The 25,137-nt window shown below is 41.8% G+C and overlaps 1 protein-coding gene across 2 annotated transcripts in view; it reads right to left on the bottom strand.

Annotated features, from left to right (window-relative positions):
• Nucleotides 1–25,137, bottom strand: part of PRLR (prolactin receptor) — a 46,839-nt gene that overhangs the window by 8,849 nt on the left and 12,853 nt on the right. For both annotated transcript variants that reach the window (XM_056546675.1, XM_056546684.1), the window contains exons 2-7: nt 10,171–10,278; nt 9,304–9,436; nt 6,416–6,585; nt 5,322–5,491; nt 3,661–3,802; nt 1,032–1,131 (exon numbers count right to left, since the gene is read on the bottom strand). In XM_056546675.1, coding sequence (XP_056402650.1) covers nt 1,032–1,131; nt 3,661–3,802; nt 5,322–5,491; nt 6,416–6,585; nt 9,304–9,436; nt 10,171–10,228 — 773 coding nt within the window. In that variant the 5' untranslated portion in view covers nt 10,229–10,278. The remainder of the gene's footprint in view (nt 1–1,031; nt 1,132–3,660; nt 3,803–5,321; nt 5,492–6,415; nt 6,586–9,303; nt 9,437–10,170; nt 10,279–25,137) is intronic.

Below are 25,137 nucleotides of genomic sequence, written 5' to 3'. Positions count from 1 at the left end.
AATATTCCCTGGTGTCTAGTGAGTTATGTGGTAATATTTTGCAGGTAGGTAATATTCCCTGGTGTCTAGTGAGTTATGTGGTAATATTTTGCAGGTAGGTAATATTCCCTGGTGTCTAGTGAGTTATGTGGTAATATTTTGCAGGTAGGTAATATTCCCTGGTGTTTAGTGGGTTATGTGGTAATATTGTGCAGGTAGGTAATATTCCCTGGTGTCTAGTGAATTATCGGTAATATTTTGCAGGTAGGTAATATTCCCTGGTGTCTAATGAGTTATCGGTAATATTTTGCAGGTAGGTAATAATCCCTGGTGTCTAGTGAGTTTTGCGGTAATATTTTGCTGGTAGGTAATATTCCCTGGTGTCTAGTGGGTTATGTGGTCATATTTTGCAGGTAGGTAATATTCCCTGGTGTCTAATGAGTTATCGGTAATATTTTGCAGGTAGGTAATATTCCCTGCTGTCTAGTGGGTTATGTGGTAATATTGTGCAGGTAGGTAATATTCCCTGGTGTCTAGTGAATTATCGGTAATATTTTGCAGGTAGGTAATATTCCCTGGTGTCTAATGAGTTATCGGTAATATTTTGCAGGTAGGTAATAATCCCTGGTGTCTAGTGAGTTTTGCGGTAATATTTTGCTGGTAGGTAATATTCCCTGGTGTCTAGTGGGTTATGTGGTCATATTTTGCAGGTAGGTAATATTCCCTGGTGTCTAATGAGTTATCGGTAATATTTTGCAGGTAGGTAATATTCCCTGCTGTCTAGTGGGTTATGTGGTAAAATTTTGCAGGTAGGTAATATTCCCTGGTGTCTAGTGGGTGATGGGGAAAGTGGGAATAATATTTTCTGGAGTCTAGTTGTAGAGGTGGATACATTCCTACTGTGCCCAGTGATTGGAGAAAGGACTATATTATAGTCCCTGGTGGCCAGTGGTTAGAGAGGAAGTGGGTGGAGATAAAAAACATTCTTGTAGGAGATTTCTCTAAATATATAATTCATGTATTCCTCTTTATGAGGATAGGCAGGGACTTACCTGTATCCTTTTAACACCATTGTCCAGATCATCGTCAAACATATGATGACAGACAACACGGCGATGGATACCCAGAGTGTCAGATCATGTTTCTTTGTGACTGGTGAAAAGATAATGTCATTTATGGATCAGTATTTGTCTGGATCGTGAAGGACTATGTCACACAGGGCCGCAGCCATCAAATCTGTAAAAGCAGTGGGGAATGTCTGGCCGGGGGCTGTATAAGTTCAGATCCACCTTTTAAGGGGTACTCCGGGGAAATAATACGTATCCCCTATCCACAGTATAGGGGATAAATGTCTGATTTCGGGGGACTGACCATGGGACCCCTTTAAATTTATTTTGCAGGGGGCTTCGCTACTTACTTCGCGTTCTTGGTACGCTCCGCCTTCCACCTTCCGAGACGAGCTCAAATGGGAGTGTCTCAACAAAGGGAGTGCATGGGTCTCGTCTCAACAGCTGATTTGCTGAGCCGGCCACCATTTGCAATCGTCTCTGAGGGTGGGGTACAGAGCATGCTGAGAATGGGTAAGGCTAGGTTCAGACTACGGAATCTCCGGGCAGAAAATTTCTGCCCGGAGATTCCGAGTGCGGCCGGCGCTGACTGAATCAGTTGGCGCTAGGACCGCGCGGACACTGCAGTCTCCCATAGACTGCAATGTGTTCCGCTCGGATTTCCGCCTGAAGAAAGAGCAACCCCTTTCTTCAGGCAGAAATTTGCTTCACAAATTCCGAAGTGTGAATATCTGAACGGAAACCCATTCACTACACAGGCGGAAATTCCGTAGTCTGAACCTAGCCTAATAAGTGGGGCCCCGTACATGAGATCAAGGGGGGCCCCAGCGGGACTTCTCAGCTGAGAGCAGGACTAGCTATGTACAATGTATCAGTCTGGAGTCCAGGCTGTTTAGCTCACAGAGCATTGTCTAGACTGGATACAATTGTCTCCACTTCTCAGCTGAGAGCAGGACTAGCTATGTACAATGTATCAGTCTGGAGTCCAGGATGTTTAGCTCACAGAGCATTGTCTAGACTGGATACAATTGTCTCCACTTCTCAGCTGAGAGCAGGACTAGCTATGTACAATGTATCAGTCTGGAGTCCAGGATGTTTAGCTCACAGAGCATTGTCTAGACTGGATATAATTGTCTCCACTTCTCAGCTGAGAGCAGGACTAGCTATGTACAATGTATCAGTCTGGAGTCCAGGATATTTAGCTCACAGAGCATTGTCTAGACTGGATACAATTGTCTCCACTTCTCAGCTGAGAGCAGGACTAGCTATGTACAATGTATCAGTCTGGGGTCCAGGCTGTTTAGCTCACAGAGCATTGTCTAGACTGGATACAATTGTCTCCACTTCTCAGCTGAGAGCAGGACTAGCTATGTACAATGTATCAGTCTGGGGTCCAGGCTGTTTAGCTCACAGAGCATTGTCTAGACTGGATACTATTGTCTCCACTTCTCAGCTGAGAGCAGGACTAGCTATGTACAATGTATCAGTCTGGGGTCCAGGATGTTTAGCTCACAGAGCATTGTCTAGACCGGATACAATTGTCTCCACTTCTCAGTTGAGAGCAGGACTAGTTATGTACAATGTATCAGTCTGGAGTCCAGGCTGTTTAGCTCACAGAGCATTGTCTAGACTGGATACAATTGTCTCCACTTCTCAGCTGAGAGCAGGACTAGCTATGTACAATGTATCAGTCTGGAGTCCAGGCTGTTTAGCTCACAGAGCATTGTCTAGACTGGATACAATTGTCTCCACTTCTCAGCTGAGAGCAGGACTAGCAATGTACAATGTATCAGTCTGGGGTCCAGGATGTTTAGCTCACAGAGCATTGTCTAGACCGGATACAATTGTCTCCACTTCTCAGCTGAGAGCAGGACTAGCTATGTACAATGTATCAGTCTGGAGTCCAGGATGTTTAGCTCACAGAGCATTGTCTAGACTGGATACAATTGTCTCCACTTCTCAGCTGAGAGCAGGACTAGCTATGTACAATGTATCAGTCTGGAGTCCAGGATGTTTAGCTCACAGAGCATTGTCTAGACTGGATACAATTGTCTCCACTTCTCAGCTGAGAGCAGGACTAGCTATGTACAATGTATCAGTCTGGAGTCCAGGATGGTTAGCTCACAGAGCATTGTCTAGACTGGATACAATTGTCTCCACTTCTCAGCTGAGAGCAGGACTAGTTATGTACAATGTATCAGTCTGGAGTCCAGGCTGTTTAGCTCACAGAGCATTGTCTAGACTGGATACAATTGTCTCCACTTCTCAGCTGAGAGCACGACTAGCTATGTACAATGTATCAGTTCTGGATACCAGGCTGTTTAGCTCACAGAGCATTGTCTATACTGAATACAATAATATCCACTTCTCAGCGGAGAGCAGTTTGCTGATTCTTAATGGAAGCCACATTGTTCTTTACTGGCATCAAACACAAATAGTGTAAAATGGAAACACAAGGCAGACGGGGGGAATTTATCAAAACCTGTGCAGAAGAAAAGTGGATTCTGATTCCAGTTTAATTTTTTTTAAGAAGGTCTCTGCACAGATTTTGATAAAAACCCCTTAAAATCTGCTAGAAAGATATGTAGACTGCATGATACCCTCTGGTCCATACCTCCAGGGATCTGAACATAACCCTCTTCACTCCACTCGCTCCATTTTCCGGTATCGGCCTTGCATCGCACCTGGACCACATAATTTTTCCCTGGAGTTAAGCTAAATACTTTCAACTTGGTTTGTTGTTCAACACGATGTTCCTAAAATGGGAGAAAACAATAGGAAATCATAATTATGAAAAGGTAGTTGCAGTCTTAAAAATATATTAAAACAAAATAGTAAGGGTAGCAATGAGTGGAGATCGAGGGCAAACAAACCATGTTAGGCCGGAAATGTAATTTAAGGGGGTACTCCGCCCCTAGACATCTTATTCTATGGATAGGGGATAAGATGTCTGAGCGCGGGGGTCCGGCCACTGGGACCCCCTGCGATCTCCAGGCCAGCACCACAGCATTCTGAACACGGAAGCTTGGAGCTTCTGTATTCTTAACGTCACGCCACACCCCCTCCATTCATGTCTATGGGAGGGGGAGTAACGGCTAGTACATAGCAAACACACCTCTTCCCAGAACATGAATAGAGGAGGCGTGACGGTGGTGGTCGACCATCATGTGGCACGGAACGGAGTTCCCTCCGTGCACCGGATGACTGGGGTGCCGCATCGGAGATCACCGGGGTCCCCAGTGATCAGGCATCTTATTCCCTATTCTTTGGAGAATAAGATGTTTGGGGCAGAGTACCCCTTTAAGCCATATGTGTCGATACATGGATGTATTTTTGCTCCTAAATAGCCCATAGAAATCCAAGGTACTTAACTGAACTGGGAACATTTTTGGCCTGTGTTACATTCAAAAAAATTTAAATGACATCAAGATCTGTGCTGAGGAAAAGTTGACCAGTTGCCCATAGCAACCAATCAGATCACTTCTTTTACTTTTCAAAAATGAAAGAAGCGATCTGATTGGTTGCTATGGGCAACTGGTCATCTTTTCCCAGCACAGGTTTTGATGAATCTCCCCCTAAGAGTATAAATATATATATATATATATATATATATATATATATATATATATATATAAATCATACGTATATATGGTGAGTATATATATATATATATATATATATATATATATATATATAGCAACAGGAGAATACAGCAGCACACTGCTAGCACAAAGATATAGATAAAACATGAGCATATAGATAAAACATGAAAAGCTATACAGCTGTAGTGTAACAAATGAAAATATGAAATTATGAAACAGTGAGGTACTTAGCTTGCAAATTTGGCGGCCAAATAGCTTGGACCGTCCCACCACGGTAAGGTGACCTCGTTCTGGGACGGACCCTACACTATGAATATGTCTCTGTGTGAACAGTACAGCAGGCATTGCAGGATCCGAAACATCCAAGACACCTTATATACACCTGATAGAGGTGGGTGGGGTGCAAGAGCCAGCAAGAGCCTCCATATATATATATATATATATATATATATATAATGTACAAACAAGAAAGTTGCAACAGCACTCTAGGTCAAAAAATGGAGGCTCTCAGCGCACTTTTTGATCAAAATGTGTCCCCATATATATATATATATATATATATATATATATATATATATTTTTTTTTTTTTTTTTTTAAGCAATCCTAGACAAGCCTCCAAGATTAGACACATTTACCATTATATTTATTTATAGTACATTTTGTGTGATTTACCTCCCATGTTTGCTTTTTCTCCTCTCTAAGGCGGACCTCATACTCTACTGTCATCCATCCCACTTTAACATCAGCCTTCTCTGGTCGGTTCCATTTCACCAACAGATAGGGCACGTTGGATTCATTACCCTCATAGGAGAAGGACAAGTTTCTGGGTGGGTAAGGTTGCACTACAAGGAATAAAAATAAATATAAGAAGTCTTTAAAATGTATGAACTTGAAATCACGCACTTTTCCATTTCCATTATTTTACATCGTCACTGCCATTTAGTACAACTTTCGACTTGAGACCTGCTGTGATCGCGAGGTATAACTGGGTGAAGTGCGCGGAAGCGGGAGCCGCGTTCACACAACGGAAATTCTGCATGACCGCATGAATTCTGCATGGGGGTTTTATAATAAATATAGGTGATAGAGACATAAAAAATACATGTACGTGGTCAGGATTAGGGACTGAGTAACATAATATTTATTTATTTTTGTGGGAGCTGACAGGTTGGCTTTACGTCAAGTGTGTGCAGAGCTGAGGACATGCTACATAAGATTTACTATTACGGGTAAAGTCATTCTAAAAATGCTGATCAATATTACTTGGATGTATTTATAGATCCCATGGTATAAATATACACAGGCTGTAGGATTGTACAGCTCAGCATTTAAGCTGTGGCCTATTTACAGAGCGTATAGGTGCTGGACGACGGCTCGAGAACAGATGTCCTATCTAAAAAGAGAGGGACAGGCTTTATAAATCACCCCATCCAGTTTTAGATGTAGTAGCACTGACTTTGCCCTTTGGCTCAAGTGGCCCAACTCAATGGAGAGTAGACTTACATAGAATAGCTAGTAAACCTACTGTATCATCTTCATTTACAAAGAGTGATAGGACGGAATGGTGCGGTCCCAGTCAGTAACACATTCAGTTCTGCTACATTTATGACATATGGTGAATCTGTTTATGCAGCTGATAAAAGGCTAAAGCTTATAATATAAGACGGATATTAGAGCAATGAGCCCTTATCATGCAAACAGTACAGTCATCCCATCCATCCATATGGCAGCCACTTTAGTCACGAGTTATTTCTCAGATGACTTACCTATGTCAACTATTTCAAAATGAATCAATTCCGATGCGTTCCACCCAAGAGCGTTGGTGGCATTTACGGTGACAAAATAATACCTCCAGATGGAGAAATGTGCTTTACTGAAGTAGCAGGAATTAGGACCGGAAGTGTGATAATCTGGACATTCAACTTGTGTTTTATTTCTGCATAGAAAAAAATAATAATAAAGTCTTTATGTAAGATCCAGCAGAAGCAAAACAAAGAAACCTTTAAAAAAAAACATTAACACTGAAATAGAGAATATAACTGCTATAATATTTCTACTTCCCCCTATGTCCAAGTATATAACTACTATAATGCTGCAAGCTATGTGCAAGAATATAACAGCTGTAACCCAGCTCATGGCTGACAATCTGCGTCCCTAGGAGCCCGTCCGCATGTACCCTCTGTGTCTGCACCAACGAAAATAAAGAAATTTAGCACTGCATCCCGGTGAGTGACGTCCTTCGTTTCTATCTTTACTGTATATAACTACTATAATACTGCTCATACAACTCATACAACTACTATAATACTGCCCTCAATGTACAAGAATATAACTACCATAATACTGCTCCTACGTACAAGAATTTAACTACTATAATACTGCTCCTATATACAGGAATATAACTACTATAATACTGCACCTATATAAAAGACTATAACTACTATAATACTGCTCCTATATACAAGAATATAACTACTATAATACTGCTCCTACGTACAAGAATTTAACTACTATAATACTGCTCCTATATACAGGAATATAACTACTATAATACTGCTCTTATATACAAGAATATAACTACTATAATACTGCTCCTACGTACAAGAATTTAACTACTATAATACTGCTCCTATATACAAGACTATAACTACTATAATACTGCTCCTATATAAAAGACTATAACTACTATAATACTGCTCCTATATACAAGAATATAACTACTATAATACTGCTTCCTATATACAAGAATATAACTACTATAATACTGCTCCTATATAAAAGACTATAACTACTATAATACTACTCCTATATACAAGAATATAACTACTATAACAGTCCAACAAGATGAGTGGCACTATTGTGTGGTCTCCCTTAGTAACAGGCAAAGTTCTTAGCATACAATGCGAGGCTGTGCAGGTGGACTGATAATCCAGGCTAGACCTGGAGGTGCAGGTAACGGTATAGTGTTCAGATAAATCCAAAAAGCGAGTAAAGAAAGGAGTACCGCACTCACCCACTGTCAAAAGCCGGGAACAGGAGAGGTTTATTTCAGATCATAAGATCGGAATAACAGGTGCAGGACGTGGAGGAGAGAAAAAAGCCACACACAAAGTGTGTGGCTTTTTTCTCTCCTCCACGTCCTGCACCTGTTATTCCGATCTTATGATCTGAAATAAACCTCTCCTGTTCCCGGCTTTTGACAGTGGGTGAGTGCGGTACTCCTTTCTTTACTCGCTTTTTGGATTTATATAACTACTATAATACTGCTCCTATATACAAGACTATAACTACTATAATACTGCTTCTATATACAAGAATATAACTTCTATAATACTGTCTCATATATACAATAATATAACTACTATAATACTGCTCCTTTATACAAGAATATAACTACTATAATATTGCCTCCTATATACAAGAATATAACTACTATAATACTGTCCCCTATATACAAGAATATAACTACTATAATACTGCTCTTATATACAAGAATATAACTACTATAAGACTGCTCCTATGTACAAGAATATAACTACTATAATACTGCTCCTATGTACAAGAATATAACTACTATAATACCGCTCCTATGTACAAGAATATAACTACTATAATACTGCTCCTATATACAAGAATATATCTACTATAATACTGCTTCTATATACAAGAATATAACTTCTATAATACTGTCTCATATATACAATAATATAACTACTATAATACTGCTCCTTTATGCAAGAATATAACTACTATAATACTGCCTCCTATATACTAGAATATAACTACTATAATACTGCCTCTATATACAAGAATATAACTACTATAATACTGTCTCCTATATACAAGAATATAACTACTATAATACTGTCTCCTATATACAAGAATATAACTACTATAATACTGCCTCCTATATGCAAGAATATAACTACTATAATACTGCTCCTATATACAAGAATATAACTACTATAATACTGCCTCCTATATACAAGAATATAACTACTATAATACTGCCTCCTATATACAAGAATATCACTACTATAATACTGCCTCCTATATACAAGAATATAACTACTATAATACTGCCTCCTATATACAAGAATATAACTACTATAATACTGCTCCTATATACAGGAATATAACTACTATAATACTGCCCCCTATATACAAGAATATAACTACTATAATACTGTCTCCTATATACAAGAATATAACTACTATAATACTGCTCCTATATACAGGAATATAACTATTATAATACTGCCCCCTATATACAAGAATATAACTACTATAATACTGTCTCCTATATACAAGAATATAACTACTATAATACTGTCTCCTATATACAAGAATCTAACTACTTTAATACTGCCTCCTATATGCAAGAATATAACTACTATAATACTGCCTCCTATATACAAGAATATAACTACTATAATACTGCCTCCTATATACAAGAATATAACTACTATAATACTGTCTCCTATATACAAGAATATAACTACTATAATACTGTCTCCTATATACAAGAATATAACTACTATAATACTGTCTCCTATATACAAGAATATAACTACTATAATACTGTCTCCTATATACAAGAATATAACTACTATAATACTGCTCCTATGTAGATGTAGTTGCTTCGCAGTCTTACTTTTCTGTCCAGTACAGTAGGGTGTAGTTGGTCGGGAGTCCGCCATCAGACCCAGGTTTCCACCAACATGTAAACGTTTCCTTCTCATAGGATCGGCAGTGGGTCACAGTTGGCTCTCCTGGTGGTGAATACGCTATAGGAAATGTAGATTATAATGAGGTTATAATGAGACACAATATCCATGTCGACTTATCTTTAAAACTAGTTGTAACATTATAAGGTTATATTTAAAGTTAACGTTTAAAGGGGTACTCCGGTGGAAAACTAATTTTTTTTTTCAAATCAACTGGCTCCAGAAAGTTAAACAGATTTGTAAATGACTTCTATTTAAAAATCTTAATCCTTCCAGTACTGATCAGCTACTGTATGCTCCACTGGAAGTTGTGTAGTTCTTTCCAGTCTGACCACAGTGCTCTCTCCTGCCACCTCTGTCCGTACCAGGAACTGTCCGAAGCCGGAGAGGTTTTCTATGGGGATTTGCTCCTACTCTGGACAGTTCCTGACACATACAGAGGTGTCAGCAGAGAGCACTGTGGTCAGACTGAAAAAAACTACACAACTTCCTCTGGGGTATAAAGCAGCTGATAAGTACTGGAAGGATTAAGATTTTTTTTTTATAGAAGTAATTTACAAATCTGTATAACTTTCTGGAGCCAGCTGACATGAATTTTTTTTTGTTTTCCACTGAAGTACCCCTTTAATTAGATAATGTATCTTATAACAACGACTCTCTAACTAACACAATGAACTCTTTGAACACTGTAATGTTGGCCATGTTGGTAAATGTCCAGCTTTCCCCGAATCTGATATAATTAAAAATTAAATATTACAGAACTGGACGGGATAGGAATACCTTTCAATACTTACCATTCACTTTCATCAATATAACTGGGACCAGTAGAGTACAGACCACCTTCTGCAGCATTTTGTCTGCTGGTTTCAAGTGTCATTTAAAACTGGACAATTAAGGATCCACTGAAATAGAAAGATATTTGGGGTTATTTAAAATATGTATTAAAATGTAAAAATAGGTGCACATTTTTTTTTCAGTTTTATAAATGTCCACTTTATCAGTACCACCTCTGACCTACAGATGTCACTACTGGGACTGATTTCTACTGTAAATACTCATTTAACTATTCAAACAGTGACCCCTATTGGTGATAATTGAACAATACTCAAAAAAGCTTGAAACTGCCTTTACAAGCTACAGCATTCCTAAACACAAAAAAAATCTTTAAAAAATAAATAAAAAACCCACAGACCATAATTAACCTCAAACATTTTCTTAGTACAGGGTGCATCTGCAGCATATTTCACGCTGCGGATGCGCCCACTGCCAGCAGTCACAGAGTGCAGAGAGAGCTCCCGGTTATGGCCGGGTAGCTCTGTGTGTCTGCTTGTAGCAGCGGATATTTACGGCAGGAAATCTGCCACTACAAGCTGACACTGTAGTAAGGGATAGACATTTAGTAAGGGATAGACATGAATGGAGGGGGGCGTCACCGACCATGTACATGTAATTTTTCTGCCTCTATCACCTGTGTTAGAAAACCATTTAGGGGAAGGGGGCGTGTCCCTCCCTTGTGGTGGTAGGAGGTGATTGGTGTGTGATGGGAGGGACGTGTCCCTCCCTTGTGGTGGTGGGAAGTGATTGGTGTGTCTGCTCATGCAGCCTTGTCTATGAGCCATCTCTTGTCCATGACTCATGGACAAACCTGATGCTGCTGCAGGACTGGTTAGCATCCCTAGTGGTGGGATTTTCAGGAGCCATTTTTTTATTTTTTTATTAAATATTCAGAAACTTTAAACAACCATATTACTAAAGGTCTTTAATTTTCATCAGTAACAACATATGAAAAGTTTTGGGATCTGTCAGTGCCCAGTTCACCCTTTCCTCCCCAGTCCTTCCAGACGCTGTAATGAAGGCCTTTCTCTAGGTTAAAGTCCGACCTCTCCCATCGCAGCCTTTTACTGACATTTCCCCCCATGTGCGGTATCCAGTAACAACTCCTTCCACCATGGAGAAATACTAAAACGTGTCTATAAGTTATCACTCTTCTTCACAATCACAGCCCGTTACTGACATCTCTCCCCATGTGCAGAATCAAGTCACCCCACATGGAGGAATGCAGAAACTTGACTATATGTCATGATCCCTCTTAGCAATTATAGGAACTTTTCTTCGTATTATCATTCATTTATCTTTCAGGGTGTACATGCGCCCTCTGATTTTTGAGATTTCACAGATGCCCTTAAAGGGTATTCCGACCCTAAACAACTTAGGGATAAGGGGGGGGGGGGGATTCATCAAAACCTGTCCAGAGGAAAAGTTGCTGAGTTGCCCATAGCAACCAATCAGATCGCTTCTTTCATTTTTGAAAAGGCCTGTGAAAAATGAAAGAAGCAATCTGATTGGTTGCTAAGGGCAACTCAGCAACTTTTCCTCTGGACAGGTTTTGATGAATTTCCCCCAAGATGTTTAATCACGGGGGTTCGGCCGTTGGCACCCTACCCCTCCCCGCCACCTGGGATCTCCGGCGCGGCACCTCAGTCATCCAGTGCACAGAGCGAACTCCGCTCCATGCCAGATGATGGGCAACCACAGCCATCATGCCCCCTCCATTCATGTCTATGGGAGTGAGGGCTGTGTACTAGCCGTCATGACCCCTCCCATAGACATTAATGGAGGGGGCATGACGTCATGAACACGGAAGCTCCAAGCTTCCGTGTTCAGAATGCCACGGTGCTGGCCCGGAGATCGCAGGGTGGGTCCGGACGCTAGGGCATATCCTTTGGATAGAGGATAAGATGCCTAGGGGCGTAGTACCCCTTTAATACTTGTATAATAGGATAGAGAAGATGAGCACTTGTACATCTATTCTCAGCCCCCCGCTTATTAAAGACATTTGTCAACTCCGCGACTCACAGAGATCTTTGATCTATTTTGTTGTGGTGAATAAGTGATATGTGAGACAAAGGCATGTATGACATGAAGCCCTGCATCTCTTGGATTTTACTTGTAGTAGCTACTATTTAAAGGGGTATTCCAGGCAAAAACTTTTTTGTATATATCAACTGGCTCCGGAAAGTTAAACAGATTTGTAAATTACTTCTATTAAAAAATCTTAATCCTTCCAATAGTTATTAGCTTCTGAAGTTTTCTGTCTAACTGCTCAATGATGATGTCACGTCCCGGGAGCTGTGCATGATGGGAGAATATCCCCATAGGACAGCTCCTGGGACGTGAGTCATCAAAAAGCAGTTAGACAGAAAACAGCAACTCAACTTCAGAAGCTAATAACTATTGGAAGGATTAAGATTTTTTAATAGAAGTAATTTACAAATCTGTTTAACTTTCCGGAGCCAGTTGATATATAAAAAAAAGTTTTTGCCTGGAATACCGCTTTAATATGACTAGGGAATAAGTTATAGATCGCGGGGGGTCCAACCGCGGAGGATAAATTATAGATTGTGGGGGTTCCAACCAAGGTGGGAATCCCATTGAAGTCAATGGGGCTTAATTTCTGGCGAATTTGCGAGGAGTCTGCACCAACTTTGAATGTTCAATTATTGAGCTGCAGAATCATGCAGAATTTGTGAAGAAATTTCCGTTTGAATTCCGCACAAATACTGCAAATGTCAAATTCTGCAGAAAATCAATGCGGGTGCAGAATTCATGCAGATAGGCCTATTTTCCGCAACATCAATTCTGTCTTAATTCTGCATCTAGCTCGCAAATGCTGGACAGATGCGGAATTGAAGCCAAAATTAATGCGGATGCAGAATTGATGCTGAAATGCGGAAATTCTGCTGTGTGAATGCAGCCTTAGAGTTCGTTTACATGGGCGGATTACCTTGCAGAATTTTCTGCAGATTTTGCTACTTTTGACTTCAAAGGTAGCAGAAAATCCGCAGTAGAGGTAGATTTGCAGATTTTCCTTCGGACCCAATGAAGTCCACGGTAACAAAATACGGTGCAGTAAATTCAGCATGTTATTCGCCCATGTGAACGGACCTTAAAGGAGTAGTCCAGTGGTGACCCAGTTCTGTACTACTCTTTACCTCTATTACTGAAGTGTATGCACTGACTCGTGTCTGGTAGCGCCCCCTACAGTACAGGAAGGTATTACATGTTCTGTTCTACTCTTTACCTGTATTACTGAAGTGTATGCACTGATGTCTGGTAGCGCCCCCTACAGTACAGGAGGTATTACATGCTCTGTACACTTTACCTGTACCAGGTTTACCTGCTCCTTTGGACACCAGGTGAGGGCGGCTCCATGTTACTTTTTTAGGACATTGCATGTACTGTACAGGACCCTGAAGAAGCGCCTTTCCTCTATATAGACCAGTGTTTTCCAAGCAGGGTGCCCCAGCTGTTGCAAAACTACAACTCCCAGCATGCCCGGACAGCCTTTGGCTGTCCGGGCATGCTGGGAGTTGTAGTTTTGCAACAGCTGGAGGCTCCCTGCTTGGAAAACACTGACATAGACAGTGATTACAGCTCCCAGCAGATCTTTCTTACTTTTATATGTAAGGATTTGCTTTATCTATATTAGTTATCTACTTATTTTTCTTTAATCCTCACTTTTTCCTATTTTTGGATGACATTTTTGATCTTTAGAACCAATTACCAGGTTTCCATAGAGTTCTGGTCTCAACATACAATGGTTTCAACATACAATGGTCGTCCCAGAACCAATTAATATTGTAACTTGAGGGACCACTGTAGTTGCGCATTGGGGCAGCTCTCGGCCTAGTCCATAGAGCAGAGGGAGTGGCCGTGATGTGTTTCCGCAGTATATTTGTATTGACTTATGCAGTCTATATACCTTCATCTACCGTCTTCCTTTTAGAAGTGTTGTTCCATTCATTCATATTGTAATAATGTATCCTCGTAATTAATAATCTATATGTCCAAGCTTTCTTTTCCTCTAGGTTATCTAGACCTTATGTCACCATTTGTTTCTTTAACCCCTTAAGGACCCGGGCTTTTTCCGTTTTTTCATTTTCAATTTTTCCTCCTTAACTTTAAAAAATCATAACTCTTAAAAATGTTCCCCTAAAATTCTATATGATGGCTTATTTTTTTGCGTCACTAATTCTACTTTGTAATGACATTAGTCATTTTACCCAAAAATCTACGGTGAAACGGGAAAAAAAAAATCAATGTGCGACAAAATTGATGAAAAAACACTATTTTGTAAGTTTTGGGGGCTTCCGTTTTTACGCAGCATATTTTTCGGCAAAAATGATACCTTATCTTTATTCTGTAGGTCCATACGATTAAAAGGATACCCAACTTATATAGGTTTGATTTTGTATCCCTTCAGAAAAAAATCATGAATACATGCAGGAAAATGTATACGTTTAAAATTGTCATCTTCTGACCCCTATAACTTTTTTATTTTTCTGTGTTCAGGGCGCTATGAGGGCTCATTTTTTGCGCCGTCATCTGAAGTTTTTAGCAGTACCATTTCTGTTCTGATCAGACTTTTTGATCACTTTTTATTCACTTCTTTGTGGTATAAAAAGTGATCAAAAATGCGCTATTTTGTACTTTGGAATTTTTTTGCGCGTACGCCATTGAACGAGCGGTTTAAAAAGCAGTATATTTTTATAATTCAGACATTTCCACACGCGGCGATACCACATATGTTTATTTTTATTATTATTTACACTGTGTTTTTTTTATTCTTGGAAATGCCGGGTGATTCAAACTTTTATTAGGGGAAGGGATAATTGAAAGGGTTAATGATTTTTTTTTACACTTTTCTTATGCAATATTATAGCTCCTATAGGGGGGGCTATAACATTGCATGTACTGATCTTTTACACTGATTGATCCATCTCCATAGGAATGGATCTCAGGCTTGAAGCATTCATTCGGCGATCGGACAGCACAGGAGAAGGTAAGAGACCTTCCTCCTGTGCTACAGCGGTTCGGGATTGCAGCGATTATACCGCGGCGATGCCGAACAGCTCCCTGAGCTAACCGGCAACTTTCACTTTAGTTTTTAGCCGCGCGGCTCAGCTTTGAGCGCGCGGCTAAAGGGTTAATAGCGTGCGGCACAGCGATCAGTGCCGCGCGCTATTAGAGGCGGGTCCTGGCTTCACTATGACGCTGGGTCCGCCGTGATATGATGCGGGGTCACCGTGTGACCCCGCGTTATATCGCAGGGCCGGGACCCAGGACGTACCCATACGTCCTGGGTCCTTAAGAGGTTAAAGGGGTACCTCTCATCAAATAAACTTTTGATATATTTTAGATGAATGAATGTTGAATAACTTTCCAATAGCATGTTAATGAAAAATATGCTTCTTTCTATTGTATTTTTCCCGATCAGTCCTGTCAGCAAGCATTTCTGACTCATGCTGGAGTCCTAAACACTCAGAGCTGCCAGCCTGCTTTGTTCACAGCCAAACAGGCTGTGAACAAAGCAGGCTGGCAGCTCTGAGTGTTCTCCTTTGTGAACAAAGCAGACTGGCAGCTCGTAGTGTTTAGGACTCCAGCATGAGTCTGAAATGCTTGCTGCCAGGACTGGTAGGGAGACCCCTAGTGGTCATTTCTTCAAAGTGGAAAATTAAATAGAAAGAAGCATATTGTTTAATAACATGCAATTGTAAAGTTATTCTGCATACATTAACCTATAATATATCAAAAGTTTTTTTGATGAGAGGTACCCTTTAATCATTAATTTCCCCTCCGGATCTTTGTTTCTTCAATATACAGACGAGCAGTCCTCCCGCTCTGTAATACATCTGCTCCCTAGCGACGCGTCCTTCGCAACTCACACGCCGCTCCGCTCTATTTACACCAGAGCCGCGGCATGCTGTTTCAGATAATGTCAATGGGGGAGATTTATCAAAACCTGTGCAGAGGAAAAGTTGCCCATAGCAACCAATCAGATCGCTTCTTTCATTTTGAACAAAGCCTCTGAAAAATGAAAGAAGCGATCTGATTGGTTGCTATGGGCAACTGGGCAACTTTTCCTCTGCACAGGTTTTGATAAATCTCCCCCAATATGTGGACCAAGCCTCATCCCTGCCCCAAACCGGACGGAGTATACATCTTCCCTCCAATGTACTGTATTGTATATAGTGTTATGGCTGTTTTTTTTGACATTTAAATAGCTATATCCATATTACAGCTAAGCAACTGTACATCAATCTGGAACTTCATTTTTGAAGTTACTTTGACCTTTGATCTGGCCACCATCTTGTTTTTTATTAGTGTGTATATATAAAGCCACCGTGTTTGTGTTACACTATGAATCTGCCAACCTGAAGAAGGGGTTTGTACTACCCTGAAACGCGTCATTGCTACTGTATTCCAATAAACTTGAAGCTTTTATTCACTCCCATGACCTGGTTGTGATTTTTTTCCATGGATACCTGGGCACCTTTATGAAGGTCATCTTCTCCTTGCCATATACCCAGTCTGACTACAGGATTTTGGTTTCATCCTGAGACCTGCAGGCTTGCACGGGATCCCCCCTCTAATGTTCCTCTGCTTGAGGTTATATGCGTACTTAAAGGGGTATTCCAGGAAAAAACGTTTTTTTTATACATATCAACTGGCTCCAGAAAGTTAAACAGATTTGTAAATTACTTCTATTAAAAAAATCTTAATCCTTTCAGTACTTATGAGCTTCTGAAGATAAGGTTGTTCTTTTCTGTCTAAGTGCTCTCTGATGACACGTGTCTCGGGAACCGCCCAGTTTAGAAGAGGTTTGCTATGGGGATTTGCTTCTAAACTGGGCGGTTCCCGAGACATGTGTCATCAGAGAGCACTTAGACAGAAAAGAACAACCTTAACTTCAGAAGTACTGTAAAGGCTTAAGACTCATAAGTACTGAAAGGCTTAAGATTTTTTAATAGAAGTAATTTACAAATCTGTTTAACTTTCTGGAGCCAGTTGATATATAAAGAAAAGGTTTTTTTTCCTGGAATACCCCTTTAAAGGTGTACTCTGCCCCAAAGACATCTTGCATTCGGCACCCACCTCTTTGAGCTGCACGCCGCGCTGCCAGCTCACAAACTGCCGGGTGCCGACCACGGGGCCGGAGTATTGTGACGTCATGACTCCACCCCCATGTGACGTCACCCCCCCCGCCCCCCGCTATGCAAGTCTATGGGAGGGGGCGTGACGGCCGTCACGCCCCCTCCCATAGACTTGCATAGCGGGGGCGGGGCGTGACATCCCACGGGGGTGGAGTCGTGATGTCACACCCCCTCCCGTAGACTCAATACTCCGGCCCCATGGTCGGCACTAGAGATGAGCGAACTTACAGTAAATTCGATTCGTCACAAACTTCTCGGCTCGGCAGTTGATAACTTATTCTGCATAAATTAGTTCAGCTTTCCGGTGCTCCGGTGGGCTGGAAAAGGTGGATACAGTCCTAGGATACTCTTTCCTTGGAATGTATCCACCTTTTCCAGCCCACCGGAGCACCCGAAAGCTGAACTAATTTATGCAGGAAAAGTCATCAACTGCCGAGCCGAGAAGTTTGTGACGAATCAAATTTACTGTAAGTTCGCTCATCTCTAGACTCCACGTCTGTCCCCACTTTTTGTGGGGCATTTACTGTGTTTTTTAGAATAACGCACAAGGTGCCCCTCCTGGGCCTTTTCTTTTTTTCTACTTCTATACAGGTTTTTTACGGCTTTTGAATGCGGATGTCGCTGCTTCCTCTACATTATCTACTCCCCCCGCTTCCACTGACATCCCGCATGTATTCGCTCACATGGGACACTCCGTAGGGTGATCTGTTATGACTGAGACTATTATACTAAAGAAACCTAGAGGCGAATATGAGCAGGATATAATAACCCTCTGTCATTTATATGTAGAAAGGCGTCAACATAAAGAATTAGGTTACAGTGATGAGTTATCTGAAAATGGCTTTACTGGAGCACATCCAGCCCAGGATACGGGAAGCGTGCCAGCTCGCTGTATATGGGAGTGATATAACAAATCATTGTACTGCATGGTGACGAGGAGCTGCGTACATATTACCGGAAGCTATAGGCCGGTACAAGTGGTTAGGATTGCGGGTAGAGATGAGCGAACTTACAGTAAATTTGATTCGTCACGAACTTCTCGGCTCGGCAGTTGATGACTTTTTCTGCATAAATTAGTTCAGCTTTCCGGTGCTCCGGTGGGCTGGAAAAGGTGGATACATTCCTAGGAAAGAGTCTCCTAGGACTGTATCCACCTTTTCCAGCCCACCGGAGCACCTGAAGGCTGAACTAATTTACGCAGGATAAGTCATCAACTGCCGAGCCGAGAAGTTCGTGACGAATCGAATTTACTGTAAGTTCGCTCATTTCTAATTGCGGGATCTGTGGTCAAGCCGAATGTCGATGGAAGGGGGCGTGACGGGTATGGTCGGCCTTCATTCGGCACGGAGAGGAGTTCGCTCTGTGAATGGATGGGGTGCCACGCCGGAGATCACGGGGGGGGGGGGGTCCCCGTCCGTTTTGGATAGGGGATACGATGTTTAGGGGTGGAGTACCCTTTTAAGACCAGTGGCCAGCGGCTGCTGCATTCTGTTCCGGTGCCGCGACACACCTGCAGAGTGCCGCCAACACACTATTGTGTCGCGCCACACATATTGGGAAGCTCAGATTCAGACCCACGTAATAGTTGTTCAGTCCAGTCCAGAACACAACAATATCCAATAAAAAAAGAAAAAATGAAGGGTGACTTTAAGGCAATAACAGCAGAGGTTCTTGTGTATGCCTTGTGATGTGGCAGGCATGAGTTTTCAGCCATACTAATTCCTTTTTCTGAATGGAAATTATTTTCTCACGCTGCCTAATTTCCCCATGAATCCTCTGACTTTGCAGAGAGAGGAGTCTAATCACTGCAGTTCACCTAATTAAACCAGTTCACCTGACGAGACTCCAGAAACCTTAAAGGGGGAACTCCATTGCTAGACAACTTATCCCCTATCCAAAGGCCGTCACACCCCTTCCCATAGACATAAATAGGGGATAAGATGTCTAGCAACGGACTACCCCTTTAATAGCAAAAAATTTGCGATAGCAGCAGTATACAGGCAGAGCTGTAGGGGAGGTGTATAACTATATATGTATCCTGATCCCATAGAGATAGATTCAGCAGTATACAGATAAAGCTGGAAGGGAGGTGTATAACTACTATATATCCTGATCCCATAGAGATAGCAGCAGCAGTATACAGATAGAGCTGGGAGGGAGGTGTATAACTACTATATATCCTTATCCCATAGAGATAACAGCAGCAGTATACAGATAGAGCTGGAGGGGAGATGTATAACTACAATATATTCTGATCCCATAGAGATAGCAGCAGTATGCAGACAGAGCTGGAGGGGAGGTGTATAACTATATATATATATATATATATATCCTGATCCCATAGAGATAGCTGCAGCAGTATACAGATAGAGCTGGAGGGGAGGTGTATTACTACTATATATCCTGATCCCATAGAGATAGCAGCAGTATATGGATAAAGCTGGAGGGAGATGGATAACTACTATATATCCTGATCCCATAGAGATAGCAGCAGTATATGGATAAAGCTGGAGGGAGATGGATAACTACTATATATCCTGATCCCACAGAAATAGCAGTAGCAGTATACAGATAGAGCTGAAGGGGAGGTGTATAGCAATTATATATCCTAATCCCATAGAGCTGGAGGGGAGGTGTATAACTACTATATATCCTGATACCGTAAAGATAGCAGCACCAGTATACAGATAGAGCTGAAGGGGAGGTGTATAACTACTATATATCCTGATCCCATAGAGATAGCAGCAGCAGTATACAGAGAGCTGGGAGGGGAGGGGTATGTGAGCTTACAGGAGAATCCCAGAGGTGATGATGTCATTATGCAGTTCATGAGAAGTCAGCTGGCAGTCATTGCTGAAGTCCCTAAATCCTCCCCGCCCCCCAGCGTTGATCTGTTGCACTCATGTGATCAGACCTCCACACATGGCAAAACTCTGAGGACTAAAGCAAAAATACCGTAAATAGTGATGTATGCTGCTAGGTAGTCACAATATTTCATCATATGCATCGTCCAGTTTGGATGTTTTAGTGCTGTTGCTTTATATTCGCTATTGTTATATATGCTATTTTTTTCTGCCCCAATCAACGAGTTCACTAAAGAAAATGTTATGTACACCAGGGGGCGCTGCAGAATTAGTTATTGGTTACAAACTGCTTTTCCGCTCACAGCTGAGACACAGCATGGAAATAAAGTTAAATCAGATTACCACAGTCTCTTTTTAAAGACGTGACTCTAATAAAAAAAAGATTTTTTCTTTTTTTACTCAAGTCAGAGCGGCCCTTCATACAGTCGCCTTATTTTGCATTTATTCTATGATAGGGCTTAACCAAGCGACTCTTTATATTTTCCGTATCAAAACAGAAAGATTTAAAGGGGTTCTCCACCATAAGGTGATTTTAGTACGTACCTGGCAGACAGTAATGGACATGCTTAGGAAGGATCTGTACTTGTTTTGGGGTTAAATGGCTATGCTGTGAGATTACCATAACACTGTGGCTAGCTTTTTGTGAACTGTTGGAGTTCATCCCCTCAAACTATAAATCCCATGATTCCTTGTTTGTAAGTGAGAGGTCACTTCCTCCCCCCCCCCCCCCCCACACACACACACATCAGCCACCTCACCCATTAAAACACACCTATGCTCCATTCCATGCAATAGACCAGTGTTTTCTGACGAGGGTGCCTCCAGCTGTTGCAACGGCTGTCCGGGCATGCTGGGAGTTGTAGTTTTGCAACAGCTGGAGGCACTCTGGTTGGGAAACACTGTTATAGGTCATGGTGCATCATTCTGGGAGTTGGAGGATTGGTTGGATAAATATCGGCAGGGTGGCAACCCTAGTCCCAGCGAGGCTGTAGGGGTGAGGGGGCTGTGGTCTGAGGCATAGAGACGCAGACAGTCTGAGTGTAGCTGAGCAGAGCCGCGGTGTCATCAGGGGGTCTGAGGTCCAAGACAGGGGGAGCCTGAGCTGTGCAGCGAGGCCTGAGAGAGACGCTAGGCCAGGGGTACTAGGCCCGGCAGCGGGTAGTGGCAGACTGGCTGCCATGAGGCCTATCCATCTGGGTGAGTGGACTGCAGGGACTAAGAGGGACAGTGACAAGCCAAGTGTGTAACTGGAGATCAGCGAATGTCTTAGAGAGTTCTCCCTCCTCCTGTGTAAGAACAGTCGGCTCCTCCTGTGCAGCAGTGCGGAGAACAGGATTAGGTTTGTTCTGCAGACGTGAGCTGTTGTGTACAAGGAGCTGACGGTATATTGTGCACTGTTAGGCCTTACATTCAGCATTGTCCTTTATAAAGATGGCTCCTAATTTCCTCTATATTTATGCTATTATTTATACATATATATATATAGTGGTCCCTTAAGTTACAATATTAATTGGTTCCAGGACGACCATTGTATGTTGAGACCATTGTATGTTGAGACCATGGGGAGAGATTTATCAAAACCTGTGGAGAGGCAAAGTTGACCAGTTGCCCATAGCAACCAATCAGATCGCTTCTTTCATTCTAAACAAGGCCTCTGCAAAATGAAAGAAGCGATCTGATTGGTTGCTATGGGCAACTGGTCAACTTTGCCTCTCCACAGGTTTTGATAAATCTCCCCCCATAACTCTATGGAAACCTGGTAATTGGTTCTGAAGCCCCAAAATGTCATCCAAAATTAGGAAAAAGTGAGGATTAAAGAACAATAATTAGATAACTAATACAGATAAAGCGAATCCTTATATATAAAAGTAATAAAGATCTGCTGGGAGCTGTAATCACTGTCTATGTAGAGGACAGGAGCTTCTTCAGGGTCCTGTACAGAACACAATGGGGGAGATTTATCAAAACCAGTGCAAAGGAAAAGTTATCCAGTTGCCCATAGCAACCAATCAGATCGCTTCTTTCATTTTGCAGAGGCTTTGTTAAAAATGAAAGAAGCGATCTGATTGGTTGCTATGAGCGACACAGCAACTTTTCCTCTGGACAGGTTTTGATAAATCTTCCCCAATGTCCTAAAAAAAAGTAACATGGAGCAGCTAACCCCGGCATAGGTAAAGAGAAGTTCAGAACATGTAATACCTCCCTGTACTGTAGGGGGCGCTACCAGACACCAGTCAGTGCATACACTTCAGTAATACAGGTAAAGAGTAGTACAGAACATGTAATACCTCCCTGTACTCTAGGGGGCGCTACCAGACACCAGTCAGTGCATACACTTCAGTAATACAGGTAAAGAGTAGTACAGAACATGTAATACCTTCCTGTACTGTAGGCGGGCGATACCAGACACCAGTCAGTGCATGCACTTCAGTAATACAGGTAAAGAGTATAGAACATGTAGTACCTTCCTGTACTGTAGGCGGGCGATACCAGACACCAGTCAGTGCATGCACTTCAGTAATACAGGTAAAGAGTAGTACAGAACATGTAATACCTCCCTGTACTGTAGGGGGCGCTACCAGACACCAGTCAGTGCATACACTTCAGTAATACAGGTAAAGAGTAGTACAGCACATGTAATACCTCCCTGTACTGTAGGGGGGTGCTACCAGACACTAGTGTTGAGCGGCATAGGCCATATTCGAATTCGCGAATATTCGCGAATATATGGACGAATATTCGTCATATATTCGCGAATATTCGCATATTCGTTATATTCTCGTTTTATTTTCGCACATGCGAAAATTCGCGTATGCGAAAATTAACACATGGGAAAATTAGCATATACAAAATTAGCACACGCGAAAATTCACATATGCGAACATTAGCATATGCGAATTTTCGCACGCCAGTCTCACACAGTAGTATTAGAGCCTTCTTTACACCACACAAGCTGGAAGCAGAGAGGGATGATCACTGTGATGTGTACTGTAAGAAAAAAAAAACAAATATTCGTAATTACGAATATATAGCGCTATATTCGCGAAATTCGCGAATTCGCGAATATGCGATATTCGCGAATAATATTCGAATTGCGAATATTCGCGAGCAACACTACCAGACACCAGTCAGTGCATACACTTCAGTAATACAGGTAAAGAGTAGTACAGCACATGTAATACCTCCCTGTACTGTAGGGGGCGCTACCAGACACCAGTCAGTGCATACACTTCAGTAATACAGGTAAAGAGTAGTACAGAACATGTAATACCTCCCTGTACTGTAGGGGGCGCTACCAGACACCAGTCAGTGCATACACTTCAGTAATACAGGTAAAGAGTAGTACAGAACATGTAATTCCTCCCTGTACTGTAGGGGGTGCTACCAGACACCAGTCAGTGCATACACTTCAGTAATACAGGTAAAGAGTAGTACAGAACATGTAATACCTCTCTGTACTGTAGGGAGCGCTACCAGACACCAGTCAGTGCATACACTTCAGTAATACAGGTAAAGAGTAGTACAGAACATGTAATACCTCCCTGTACTGTAGGGGGCACTACCAGACACCAGCCAGTGCATACACTTCAGTAATACAGGTAAAGAGTAGTACAGAACATGTAATACCTCCCTGTACTGTAGGGGGCGCTACCAGACACCAGTCAGTGCATACACTTCAGTAATACAGGTAAAGAGTAGTACAGAACATGTAATACCTCCCTGTACTGTAGGAGGCGCTCCCAGACACCAGTCAGTGCATGCACTTCAGTAATACAGGTAAAGAGTATAGAACATGTAGTACCTCCCTGTACTGTAGGGGGCGCTACCAGACACCAGCCAGTGCATACACTTCAGTAATACAGGTAAAGAGTAGTACAGAACATGTAATATCTCCCTGTACTGTAGGGGGCGCTACTAGACACCAGTCAGTGCATACACTTCAGTAATACAGGTAAAGAGTAGTACAGAACATGTAATACCTCCCTGTACTGTAGGGGGCGCTACCAGACACCAGGCAGTGCATACATTTCAGTAATACAGGTAAAGAGTAGTACAGAACATGTAATACCTCCCTGTACTGTAGGGGGCGCTACCAGACTGGGATTCAGTGCATGCCCTTCAGTTTCGCAGATCTGGACTGTCTGTAGCATTGTATGTTGTGTATATTGTGTGTTGTGTATGTTGTGTATATTGTATGTTGTGTATATTGTGTGTTGTGTATATTGTGTGTTGTGTATGTTGTATGTTGTGTATATTGTATGTTATGTATTGTGTATATTGTATGTTGTGTATATTGTATGTTGTGTCTGGATTCAAGTTACAATGGTCCAGAAAAGACCATTATATGTTGAAACTATTGTATGTTGAGGCCATTGTAAGTTAAGGGATCACTGTGTATATATATTGGGTAAGTATCCTACTTGGGTATTAGGGAGGAACCCCATGGTGTGTGGAGAATCAAAGGCCATTAGCACTCCATGGGCATTCTGGGAAAAGGAATATTCAAGGCAGCTCATCACACCACCTTCACAGGTAATTTCCCCCTTTAAAGGGGAACTCCTGTGGAAAACATTTTTTTTTAATCAACTGGTGTCAGAAAGTTACACAGATTTGTAAATTAATTCTATTTAAACATTTTAATCCTTTCAGTACTTATCAGTTGCTGAATACTACAGAGGAGTTGTGTAGTTCTTTCCAGTCTGTCCACAGTGCTCTCTGCTGACACCTCTGTCCGTGTCAGGAACTGTCCAGAGTACAAGTAAATCCCCATAGTAAACCTCTCCTGCCCCTGTGAAGCTGGCAGGAAGGTGGAAATTTGAATTCCGCCCAAGTAATTAAACTAATAACGCCCCCTATAAAAGGCCCCCTCCCTAGGGCCATGTTGCTTAATAACGAGAAAGAA

This window comes from Hyla sarda, chromosome 1, assembly GCF_029499605.1.
Source record: "Hyla sarda isolate aHylSar1 chromosome 1, aHylSar1.hap1, whole genome shotgun sequence".
Taxonomy (NCBI): Eukaryota; Metazoa; Chordata; class Amphibia; order Anura; family Hylidae; genus Hyla; species Hyla sarda.
Note: the sequence above shows the minus strand (reverse complement) of the source record. Positions and strands in the feature narration are given on the sequence as shown.